Source organism: Phyllobates terribilis, unplaced genomic scaffold (genome assembly GCF_046119375.1).
Source record: "Phyllobates terribilis strain yellow unplaced genomic scaffold, ASM4611937v1 Scaffold_1__5_contigs__length_1240528914, whole genome shotgun sequence".
Lineage (NCBI taxonomy): Eukaryota > Metazoa > Chordata > Amphibia > Anura > Dendrobatidae > Phyllobates > Phyllobates terribilis.
Genome location: NW_027362761.1, coordinates 64,971,729 through 64,984,975, shown reverse-complemented (window position 1 = coordinate 64,984,975; position 13,247 = coordinate 64,971,729). Strand labels below are relative to the sequence as shown.

The 13,247-nt window shown below is 41.3% G+C and overlaps 1 protein-coding gene across 2 annotated transcripts in view; it reads right to left on the bottom strand.

Annotated features, from left to right (window-relative positions):
• LOC141198882 (paralemmin-1-like) overlaps positions 1–11,766 on the bottom strand; it is a 198,465-nt gene extending 186,699 nt beyond the window's left edge. For both annotated transcript variants that reach the window (XM_073663175.1, XM_073663184.1), the window contains exon 1: positions 11,494–11,766. In XM_073663175.1, the coding sequence (XP_073519276.1) occupies positions 11,494–11,538 (45 nt within the window). In that variant the 5' untranslated portion in view covers positions 11,539–11,766. The remainder of the gene's footprint in view (positions 1–11,493) is intronic.
• Positions 11,767–13,247: the final 1,481 nt, after the last annotated feature.

Below are 13,247 nucleotides of genomic sequence, written 5' to 3'. Positions count from 1 at the left end.
TTGATATATGCAATAACTGTTGGACACAGTAATGTTTCTGCCTTGAAATGAGGTTTATTGTACTAACAGAAAATGTGCAATCTGCATTCAAACAAAATTTGACAGGTGCATAAGTATGGGCACCCTTATCATTTTCTTGTTTTAAATACTCCTACCTACTTTTTACTGACTTACTAAAGCACTTTTTTTGGTTTTGTAACCTCATTGAGCTTTGAACTTCATAGCCAGGTGTATGCAATCATGAGAAAAGCTACTTAAAGTGGCCACTTGCAAGTTGTTCTCCTGTTTGAATCTCCTTTGAAGAGTGGCATCATGGGCTCCTCAAAACAACTGTCAAATGATCTGAAAACAAAGATTATTCAACATAGTTGTTCAGGGGAAGGATACAAAAAGCTGTCTCAGAAATTTAACCTGTCAGTTTCCACTGTGAGGAACATAGTAAGGAAATGGAAGAACACAGGGACAGTTCTTGTTAAGGCCAGAAGTGGCAGGCCAAGAAAAACATCAGAAAGGCAGAGAAGAAGAATGGTGAGATCAGTCAAGGACAATCCTCAGACCACCTCCAGCATCAACTTGCTGCAGATGGTGTCACTGTGCATCGGTCAACTATACAACGCACTTTGCACAAGGAGAAGCTGTATGGGAGAGTGATGAGAAAGAAGCAGTTTCTGCAAGCACGCCACAAACAGAGTCGGCTGAGGTATGCAAAAGCACATTTGGAGAAGCCAATTTCTTTTTGGAAGAAGGTCCTGTGGACTGATGAAACGAAGATTGTTTGGTCATACAAAAAGGCGTTATGCATAGCGGCAAAAAAACACAGCATTCCAAGAAAAACATTTGCTACCCACAGTAAAATTTGGTGGAGGTTCCGTCATGCTTTGGGGCTGTGTGGCCAATGCCGGCACCGGGAATCTTGTTAAAGTTGAGGGACGCATGGATTCCACTCAGTATCAGCAGATTCTTGACAATAATGTTCAAGAATCAGTGACAAAGTTGAAGTTACGCAGGGGATGGATCTTTCAGCAAGACAATGATCCAAAACACCGCTCCAAATCTACTCAGGCATTCATGCAGAGGAACAATTACAATGTTCTGGAATGGCCATCCCAGTCCCCAGACCGGAATATCATTGAACATCTGTGGGATCATTTGAAGAGGGCTGTCCATGCTCGGCGACCATCAAACTTAACTGAACTGGAATTGTTTTGTAAAGAGGAATGGTCAAAAATACCTTCATCCAGGATCCAGGAAATCATTAAAAGCTACAGAAAGCGATTAGAGGCTGTTATTTTTGCAAAAGGAGGATCTACTAAATATTAATGTCACTTTTCTGGTGAGGTGCCCATACTTATGCACCTGTCAAATTTTGCTTGAATGCAGATTGCACATTTTCTGTTAGTACAATAAACCTCATTTCAAGGCAGAAACATTACTGTGTTCAACAGTTATTACATATATCAAACTGAAATAGCTGTTGCAAAAACACCAATTTTTATAAAACATTAAGCTTAAGATTAATAGGGGTGCCCAAACTTTTTCATATAACTATATATTCTGCATACTGGACACCCCCATAGAAGACAATTTTTCAGTGCAATTGTAGGTGGCTGTATAATTTAAAACACATTTATCTGAAGTTATATTTCTATATCAATATTTAAATTCTGTTTTACATTATTTTTCTTTTTTTCAGCTTCCCTCTTTTCTCAATTATCAAAGGGATACAGCATCTTTTACTAGACTGCAGCATGAAATACTTGTTTCTGTTGTGGTTGAAATGTATACCAGTGAATGTTGGATTCTCTCCTAGTGCTGAACTTCACATTCCTCTGTACAACAATGGTTATTATTGCACATTTACCCTCCTGTTGTATATTTTTCTACAAAACAGCATGTCCTTTTGCTTTTTCACTTACTATCTAGCAGTATTGCATCCTTTGTTCGATCTGAATTATGAACATTAAGGATACTTTAGTTTGGTTCTGGCAAGTACATAAAATCCGATATAAAAAGTTAAATACACAAATGAAATGTCATTTTTGCTATATGACCATAATCATGCATATGATTAATTTTTGCACTGATAATACTGACTAAATATACGCATGACCAATACTTTGGATTGGTCCTAAAATTAAAATTCAGATTTCAACTCTTTTTACTTTTATTCTGATGATCCCCACTAGATATATACTTTGTTTTTGATACCACTGTGGCATAACATGTGAAAAACTTTTTGCTTGTTATTACTTTGTATGAAATTGTATTTTAAGTATTTCTGAATAAATTTGTGATTTTAGTATTGGAGTTGCATTGCACTTTCATTGGCCTGTTTGTTTGGTTTCTCAGTAATTTAGTGCATCCATAGGAGTTTGAATTAGGCTATGTGCCCACGATGCAGAAATGCTCCGGATTTTTCCTGAGCGTTTCTGCATCTCCCTGGCAGAAAAAACGCATGCGGATTGTACATGTGGATTGTACATGCGGATTGTACATGCGTTTCTCCTGCCAGGGACAAGAGGAAGTGAAGCGTTCTTCACATGCATTTCCGCATGCGGGTTGACAAGCGCTTTCCAAGCGATTTTAGCATCACTTGGAAAAGTACTTAACAACTTTGTCACACTATATAAATCCATGCAACCGGCATGGATTCATATAGTGTGACCGAAAGAATGGTAAAAATAAAAAATAAATCTATACTTACCTTCTGATGGCCCCCGGTGTCCTTGTCTTGGCTTGCCGGCAGCTCGCAGTGGACTAAAGGACCCGTCGACGTCAGCTGTCGCGTGACCCGTCACATGACTAAATGACGTCATGGCAGGTCATTTTCAGACCATCGCGAGTTGCCGGCAAGCCGAGACGCATCGCTATGGAGACCGGGGGCCATCGGAAGGTAAGTATAATATTTATTTTTTATTTTATTCTTTTTTTTACAGGTTCTATGGTACCCAGGTCCGGAGGAGAGTATCCTCTTCTCCAGACCCGGGTACCATCCGCACATTGAAACGCATGTTATCCGCATGTACAGATCCAGTGATGCAGAATCCATGTGTTCCAATGCAAGTCAATGGCGGTGAAAACGCAGCGTTTATGCAAAATAATTGGTAGTGCTACGTATTTTTCCGCAATGATAATCCGCAGCGGAAATTTCCGCAGCATGTGCACAGCACATGCGGATTATCATTGGGGAACATGGCAGACCTTCTACCAAGCGTTTTTTAAGCGTTTCTGCAGCGGAATTGCCGCTGCGGAAACGATTAAAAAACGCATAGTGGGCACACAGCCTTACCGTTTATGAATCAGTATAGGGATTGATGTCTATAGCCAACATGTGAACATACCCTTAGGACCATTTCTCAAAACTATCTACGTAAGAAAGGTGGCAAAAACAAAAGTAAAACTATGGATGTTTGATTGTAGATATTGCTCAGTATTATGAGAGTTTTTTATGCAGTAGTGGTACAGAGTTCTGTTGCAACATGTACCCTTTCTTTTTTTGCCAAGCATACAACTTTCTGCAGAATAGCTGACCCTCCCTTTACCATTTTATAGTTCTGGCTTTTTACCATACTTATGTTAATGGAATATTTGAAGTAAAACAGGATACGGTACCACTGAGTCTGCAGGATGTATACTTAAGGGTCTTACTTAGACATTTTCCAAAATCGTTAAGAATTATACAAACTTTTCTGACTGCTAAAACCCAAGGAACTGCTAATTTGACATGATATGACTTATTTCATGAAGCATTTCCTTTTAGAATGAGATCTTCTATCAAGTAATAATGTAGTGTTTTTTAGCCGTTTGTGACTTTTAGGGCAAGCTCACACTTATAATCGGTCCCATTCTCATCCAGGAGAGTGGGACTTTTTTTGTCATCTGTGTACAATCCGTTTTTTTACCCAGCAGCTATTAATGATTTACAGGATCATTTAGTTTCCTATATTACAGAATTGTAATGTATCATAAACATCGGATGCCATACTGAAGGTCCGTATGGCATGCAATTTTTTTCTCGCACTGTTGGATTTCGGAGTGAAATTGCAGCATGCTGCAATTTCTTTCTCGTGCTGAATACAGCTGAGAATATGCAGGTCTGCACTGGCTCATTGAATAACATTGGTCCGAGTGCAATCAGATTTTTTATTAGATTGCACTAGTCCGATTTATACCCAAGTGTGAGCGAGTCCTTATGGGCAAATACGGGGATTGCATCTCTTCGTTCTCAAACTCCTGAAGGGCAAATATGACCAGTTTTGCTGCTGTTCAGAGGAACTGAATGTAAAGCCATTTAATTTTCCATCAATATTTTCCATTAAGAGTCTTTGAAATTTGGGTGACAATCTGAAGTATATTAGTCACCAACTACCTTTCCTAGAAATTGTTATAACTCAGAAACAGCTGAATTTATAGCAGCCTTTATTATAAGAGGATACCTAAAATGCACAGCACATACTTTCTTTTTATTCTAAATGCAAAACTAAATGTAACTTTGCAAATAGTTGCCATTAAGAATATCCTACTGCATTCTGTCTATATCTCCTATGCAGACTAACTCATCCCCATAGTAATAGACAACACGCTCTCCTATCTATAATCCTACAGTCATATAGTCCTGAATTTGTCCCCTGCTTCTTACATTTATTTGGTATGTTTGGAAGAAGGTAAAGATGAAAAAGTGTAATACTGCAGAATCAGACTACACAAGGTTTGTTTGTAGTCTGTTACCATAGAGATGCATTGGTCGCCATAAAAACTAAAGAGACAAAACATTCTGTTTTAAAGTTTAGAACACTTGGGAAACAATATTTCCAATTTCCAAAGTACAACTCTGTCAACTACTGAGATTGACTAACAGTGGTTCATTCCTGGACTGAAGAAATATGAGTACAGGCAATAGTCCTTCAAAACCAAACTACCGTATGTTGGCCCAGTACAGGAAGTAATGATGTAGCCACAATTCAAGGAAAAATTATTGTATGGTGAGATACATGATGAAAATAGGGGCTCATGTACACAGTCATATTATAGGTCTGTACAACCTCCTCCAAGTCCATATACGTGTATATGCCTTTTTTTCAGAAGCATACAGATATTTTATTGGATATCATATTAAACAAATTTGGTGTGCTCCTTCAGATTGCCTATGTACAATAATATCCTGCTCTCAAATCACTGTGTCTAAAAGAAAGTATCTCCATACATACAGTGCCCAACAACATGGTATGGCAGTATAGAGGCTGTATATCTTCATGCTAAGAAGTCATGCACTACATTAAAGTCCCCATGCAGATTATTAAAGGGAACCTGATAAATGCCCAATCCACAAGTAGCATGTATCAGACATTGGCTGTATGAATTTGCCATATATGTTTAACTCTGAAACACTGCAGCGCAACATAGTTTAACAGCTGCCTTGTATCGAGCCGCACGGGAGACTAGTTGGACAGGCGAGTCCCCGGCAGCTTTACCCTGCCCGCTGCCAGTGACTGACAGGCCTCTGCCTATACACACGCAGGGAGAGACCAGTCACTCCAGGGCAGCGGGCAGGGAGAAGCTGCCGAGGACTCGCCTGTCCAACTAGTCTCCCGTGTAGTCTGTCCACGGTGGCTATTAAACCATGTCTTTCTCTGAAACATTGCAGTGTTTCAGAGTTAAACATATACAGCTGAGTTCATACAGCCAAAAATGGATTGGGCAACATGTAGGCAGCTTACCTTTAAGATGTAATAACTCTCAATAAAATATCATTGAGAGGCTAGCATTAAAATGAAACCACCCAGTAGAAGACAAGCACGTATGACCAATTAAGTACTATAGGGAACGCAAGCTGAGTGTAGAATTTTAGACCAGAATTAGGTTTAATATTAAATCTTCAGTTTTATAGGGGTTGTCCACTACTAGGATAACCTCTTCTCGATCTGAATGTTTGCCCCCGTGAAAATAAAAAATGGTTAGGCTGCGTGCCCACTATGCATTTTTCAAGCATTTTTGCCGCAGAATTTCCGCAGCGAAAACGCTTAAAAAACGCTTGGTAATACGTGGCCCATGTTCCCCAATGATAATCCACATGTGCTGTGCACATGCTGCGGAAATTTCCGCTGCGGATTATCATTGCGGAAAAATACGCAGCATGTCCATTAATTTTGCGGACACGCAGCGTAATCGCCGCCATTGACTTGCATTGGACCGCGTGACATCCACATCACTGCATCTGCACAAGTGGATATCACACGGTTCAATGTGCGGATGGTACCCAGGTCTGGAGAAGAGGAGACTCTCCTCCTGACCTGTGTACCATAGTACCTGTAAAAAAAAGAATTTAAAATAAAAAATAAAGATTATACTTACCTTCCGATGTCCTCCTGGTGTTTTCTCCCCTCCGTCTGGTCTGCTGTATGGGTCGCGGTGTTGTGAAGGACCTGCCATGACGTCATTGAGTCATGTGACCTGTCACATGACTCAATGACGTCACCACAGGTCCTTGACACCACCGCGAGCCGCCCAAGACACCGGACGCAGCAGAGAAAACACCGGGAGGACATCGGAAGGTAAGTATAATCTTTATTTTTTACCATTCTTATTCTTTTTTTTTTTAACTAACTTGGTCACACTACTATAAATCCATGCCGGTTGCATTGATTTATATAGTGTGAACAAGTTGTCAAGCACTTTTCCAAGTGATGCTAAATCGCTTGGAAAAGCTCTTGATAACCCGCATGCGGAAATGCATGTGAAGAACGCTTGACAAACGCTTCTACCTGGCGGGAAAAACGCATGTAAAAACTGCATGCGTTTTTCCTGCCAGGGAGAAGCGGAAAAAATATGCAGCATTTCAGCATCGTGGGCACATAGCCTTATACTCACCTCCCCTGCTGGCTTCATTGCAGCAGTGTTGGTACTCGCGTTCCCGAGGCTCACAGGCAGTTATGTCATGGGATCCATTTGCTCAATCAGCACTGGTGTCACTGTTCCTGCCTTTGGATGTACAGTATATGTGATACAAAGGAAGTGGGAGCAGTGGCTGGCCGTTCAATCCCTCTCGATTACTTATACATCCGAAGGCAGCTGCAATGACGCCGGCAGGGGAGGTGAGTATAACCGTTTTTATTTTCACAGGGGCAAACATTCAGATCAAGAAGGGGTTATCCTAGTAGTGGACAACCCCTTTAAACTATCAGAAATAATTATTTGATCCTTCAATTCTTTCAAGTTTAAAGTTTACAATTTGTAAAGTAACCTGACATCTAGCTGAGGATTTAAAGCAAAACATTTAGCCTGTAAATGTCAACATTTTTGTAATTACAGGTATAGCGATCGCTTTGTATACATATGATGTTGGAGATATCGGGAGGGGGGTCATGTCCATATAAGAAGATAAGCGTTGTCCATGGAAACCAACCAGAGTCCAACTGTCTTAATAAGGGTTAGAAAAAGTAAGCAAGCATCTGATTTGTTGCCATAGGAACGCCATTGCTTTCTCCTCTGCACTGTCCCCCACTGTGTCAATGGAGCTCTATAGAAATTATAAAGCGTGGGTGAAATAAAATCTGCATCTACACCTATTATGCAGCTGGGGTGGAACATATCGAACCAGATCAAAAGGTAATAATAAATCATCTCTGGAATAAGAACATTTCAATTTATTTTCTTTATTGAATATCATCCCTATGACAGAGCCTGATTTGCAACCACATCTACAACTGTAAGAAATACAGGTAACATGCTTTCTGTATCATGCTTATACATAAATATCCTTGACATGTAACTACTGAATACATAAAGACACAAGTAAATATTGGAGCTTCTCAAATGTGACAGGACGTCTATAACCATAGAGGGGCACGCAACCTTTTCCAAAGGCCAAAATACATTTATAAAATAAATCTCCCATTGGGTGACCTTGTAGGAGTTTACTATTGGTACATTCAGATGGGCCGATCTCATGCCATTAAAGCGTGCCAATCGACTGTGTACAAGTCAAGTGGTGATCGTTTACCGACCTATTTACAAAGAGCGATGAACACTGATGGGAACAGAACGACTGGTAATACAATGATTTTACCCCCATACATTTATGGGGGATAATTTTAGATCCATACAACATTAAAGGGGTAATTCCATTTCCAAGATCCTATCCCAATATGTAGAAGTTGTGTTAGCAAATACCTCCAATTAGAAATGCAGTATAGTTCTGATACTCTATGTCGCTTACCCTATGTGCAGGGCAGCAGTAGCTTAGATATCCAGCGTTACAACCAATAACAGCTAACGAACTGTCACTATATGAGAGGTCGAAATCATGGATACCTAAGCTATTGCAATGCCTCGTACATGGGATAAGCAACATAGCTTATCAGAAGAACTATACTACATTTCTAATTGGAGGTAATTGCTAATATTATTATGATACCTACTACATATTGGAATAGGATCTTGGAGAAGGGAATACCCCTTAAAGTTATAGCACTACATTCCCTGTTTACACGAGTGATGCTCTGCCGATAATGATATTTATGTTGGCATAAGTGCCCAAATCTCCTGACAAATTAGCTCTCTATTGAAAGTCAATCGGATCTGTCAGGATGAATACACAAAATGACCCATCCTAGATATCATGGCTCCTCTAATAATGGAAGCCAGGACAGTAGCAGAAATGGTGCCTAAATCAGTTGCCTTTTATACAAATACACGACTCATTTGTGCCAGTATAGTGTCAGACAATGGCATAAATGCATTATCAAATCTTCCTGAATAACTCCCTGTGCCCACACCACATTTTTATAATCCTATAAATCAAAGAGGGTTCACATGGCAGAGACAAACAATTATGCATTTAGAAGGCTGATACATTTCCTAATATATAATTACGGTGGAAAATGAAATTTTTTCAGTTTCTCTATGTACTTATATCACAACTTTGTCCAATATAATACTAATAATGCTTTTACACATATTCTTAGAAAAAAAAGTTGTTTAGATGCCAGGAAAGTTCCTTAGGGCAGCGATGGTTGAAGTCTGAGCACATGTCTCAGATGATTGTCATGGCACAGCTCTGACAGAAACAACAATGGCCCATTCTCTCAGCATTTTCTGACGTATCACATTTCTACAAGACAGTAATTGTGTGGCTTTTTGTTTGCACTTTTTTGGCCTGCATTATTCATGCATTACTTGATTTCAAGACACAAAGTAAGACGATATGCAGAAATCCTCCTAATATGCACAACGACACAGGTAAACCATGTAATTCCATTAAAAGCATGTACAAAAAGACAATATGACACTAAAATGTGGAAAAACACATTCAATACAATGCATATCATGATTGTGAAGGCCTGATTGAAATGTCATCTCAACACTGTAATCAAAGTAATCAAAGCGTTGCAAGAGCAACATATCAATTGAAAAGATTGTTCGGTTCCCATAACGCCAACCATATATTCTTTAAAATTTTAGGTGTAAGGCTCCGTTCACATATCACATATAAATGGGAACCACGACACAGTGCCAGATTCATCAAATAATAGACCAACTGCATCCTATGGACTCCACTAATGAAGTCCACCAGGGTTTCACCATGGGGTCTGCTTCCTTTACGAGGTAATAGTTACATGTTTTACTTTTTTTATTATCAAATACAACAAACCTGTGTCTTTAGGCCCCATACACAATAGATAACTCTAGTTCAGACAACAGCCATCTGCCCTAACTTTCCCATACACAGGCACGCTCAGCTCAAACAATTGTTCCTGATTTCGTTATAAGAGCCACAACAGCCATCTGCCCTAACTTTCCCATACACAGGCACGCTCAGCTCAAACAATTGTTCCTGATTTCGTTATAAGAGCCACTACCAAACTCCTCTTATCCCAGTGTTGAACAAAACAAAAGGATTGACTGTTGGACATCCATCGGTGGAGAGTTAGTAGACCCACTTACACATTAGACAGTAGCCTGATCTCACTGATATTGGCATGTTCGGGGAACTTAAAGAAGTTGTCCAGTACTTTATATTACCCCCCAATGTATCCCCTCGGGGCCCCTAAGGATTGTTGTAATTAGCTTACGTTACAGATACTGCTATCCTTGGCCGCTCACAGGCATCACGTGATCCCGCACTGGGGTCCCCACGGTGGCTGCTGGTTTGTGGGCGGGGTTATTCCCCTGCGTCACACCCAGCATCCACCGTGCGCTTTCTCAATGAATGGGGAGAGGCAGAGTGTGCGGTGGATGCCGGGTGTGACGAAGGCCCACCCACAGCCTGGCATCCACCGTGGAACGTAGAAGACAGAGACCCCCGGCTGCTGCCAGCACTTGTTGTGACGTCAGCGAATGTCAGTGCTGGCTGCAGCTGTGGGGTCACGTGATGCCTGTGAGCGGCCAGTGATAGTGCCGCTCACAGGCAGTATCTGCAACGTAAGCTAATTACAAAAATCCTTATGGGCCCCGGGGGGATACATTGGGGGGGTAATATAAAGTACTGGACAACCCTTTTAAGTCTAATGTTTGCGAGAGCCTCAAGTCTACTAAGGGTGCCTCCGATGCAAATCTAAACACGACCTAATAGATGGGGTTACCTAGTTAGGACACCCTTCTATTGTTCAGAGGGATAGTAGTGGCTCCTGTTCTGGACGACCCATCTGTGCATTAAACACATTGCCAACTGATTTCAATTTACTAGACATAACAGCTATTCGTCTGGGGCCACTGCTAACAAGAGACAACGTGCCAATTACAAAACCAGTCTTGCTCGACCAAGCATCTATAATGGCAAAATGTTGTCATTGCTAAAAACAACAAGCACAAGTTGTGCTACATTACTCAGAGAGTGATGCATAATCTTTGGGTGAGTGGCAAACAGGAGTCTTCAGCGATTTCCTAATATTTGGCAAGGAGACAGCACCCTACATTAGAGCCGACCAAGGATGGGAATCTACTGTTTTCAATATTAAGGGGCACATTTACCAGACAAACCCCTTTAACTTAGGGGCACCTACAATACGGACTAACCAATATATTTTATTGTGGGCAATTGCGCCCTATAAATGGATTTCAAAAGCCAGACTGGCAAAACAAAAGGACAAAAATACGTTCAGAAGGGTCGCTTTTTTCTTGGCATGATACCATTGGCCATCGGGTGTAGTATAGTGAAACTATGTGCCTTCTCGGCACCTTTGACTATCAATGCTCACTGAGAAGTGAGACACAATATTGCATACATGTAATACTAGATTTTGCCCCCCTAAAGAAAAAAAAAACTTCTGTTGAGAGTTTTAGGAATGTTGGGCTTGTATATTGCAGTCTCAAGATGTTCTGCAGCAGCAGCTTCCCCACACTGAGGACAGATATAGGACGTGAGTGGAAATACTGCTATAGGCTGGAGCAGCAGCCCAGGGTACTGCAGGCAGCAGGAGACACTGTGCTGCCTCCATTCAGCAGCCGTTACTATGGAGGAATGCTCGGTCCCCTGTGAGGAAACCACTGACTTACTGCTATGGCTTGTAGGCGCTCCCTGTGCAGCTCTGCCTCCGCCATCCTCAGGGTCCAGTGGAAGGGTCACTTGTTCGCTTGTGTGTGAAGCTTTCACTCCGGGGAGTGCCTCCCTCACTTGTCTGGCTCACAGTGCCTGTCTGCCTCCCATCCCTCTGCTGCTGCTGTCACACAGACCAGGCATATGCTCCCTGGCAGCTCTCACTGCAGCACTGCTACGTCTATGCTCCTCCTATAAGTCACCATAGGAGCCCAGCATCAGGAGCAGCGCACTCATACGGTCATACACAGGGTCTGTGACTGAGCAGACACAGCTTACTATGAGGCTTTATGAAGAATCACCCCTTATAGTATTTGTAGGGAGAACAAGTCAAAGGGAAGCCGGATTTCCCAATGTGGTGAAAATGATGGCTAGTCTTAATGTTATTTAATAAATAATAACCATATCCCGCAGTATGGGGGTTGTCTGTTGAGGCATAGGGCACCCGCGTAGCTTGGGGGAGACCGTAGACGCTGGGTACAAAATTCTTATGGAGTCAAAGTGTCAAATGGAAAAAAGCAGCAGTGGCGTCACTGGCTTAAAGATCTGATGCAGTGCATATGTCTGGGGGGCTTTTTGGCCGAGTGACTCAAATTTGTGGTCAAAAGCCTCTCTCTGAATTGGTGTCAACGTGATGCCAATACAGAAGAAGAAGAGAGCTATAGGTTACCTTCCCCTCCATTATACGTCCTGTAGACCGCAAAATGCCAGTGTCCTGGCACACATGGTGCAAAGATGTCACTACATTGTGCCACCTGAGCTGGTGATGGAAGAATGGGACATGGTCGCTTGGATTAGGGGTGTATAAACATTATTTTTTGTGAGGGAAGGGTGACATTATTGTTTTTGGAGAGAGCATTCAGGAGTAATATTTCTTTTAACCCCTTTACCCCCGAGGGTGGTTTGCACGTTAATGACCAGATCAATTTTTTCAATTCTGACCATTGTCACTTTATGAGGTAATTACTCTGGAACGCTTCAATGGATCCCCCTGATTCTGAGATTGTTTTTTCTGTGACATATTGCACTTCATGATAGTGATAAAATTTCTTTGATATCACTTGAGTTACTTTGAGAAAAAATTGGAAATTTGGCAAAAATGTTGAAAATTTTCAAATGTCAAACTTTGAATTTTCATGCCCTTAAATCAGAGAGATAGCTCTCTCTTTGAGGGGCCTTTATGACAGAAAATATGCAAAAGTGACACCATTCTAATTCACCATTGTGCTGTGCACATGCTGCGGAAATTTCAGCTGCGGATTATCATTGCGGAAAAATACGCAGCATGTCCATTAATTTTGCGGACACGTAGCGTAATTGCCGCCATTGACTTGTATTGAACAGCATATTATCCGTGTGAGCACATGTGCCCATGCGGATATCATACGGTTCAATGTGCGGATGGTACCCGGGTTTGGAGAAGAGGAGACTTTCCTCCAGACCCAGGTACCATAGAACCTGTTAAAAAAAAAATTAAAATAAAAAATAAAGATTAAACTTACCTTCTGATGGCCCCCGGTCTCCTCATTTAGTCATGTGACAGGTCACGCGACCACTGATGTCGGTACAACAGACCGGACGCAGCAGAGAAAACACCGGGGGCCATCGGAAGGTAAGTATAATCTTTATTTTTTATTTTTTACCATGCTTATTCTTTTTTTTTTTAACTATTACTTGGTCACACTATATAAATCCATGCCGATTGCATGGATTT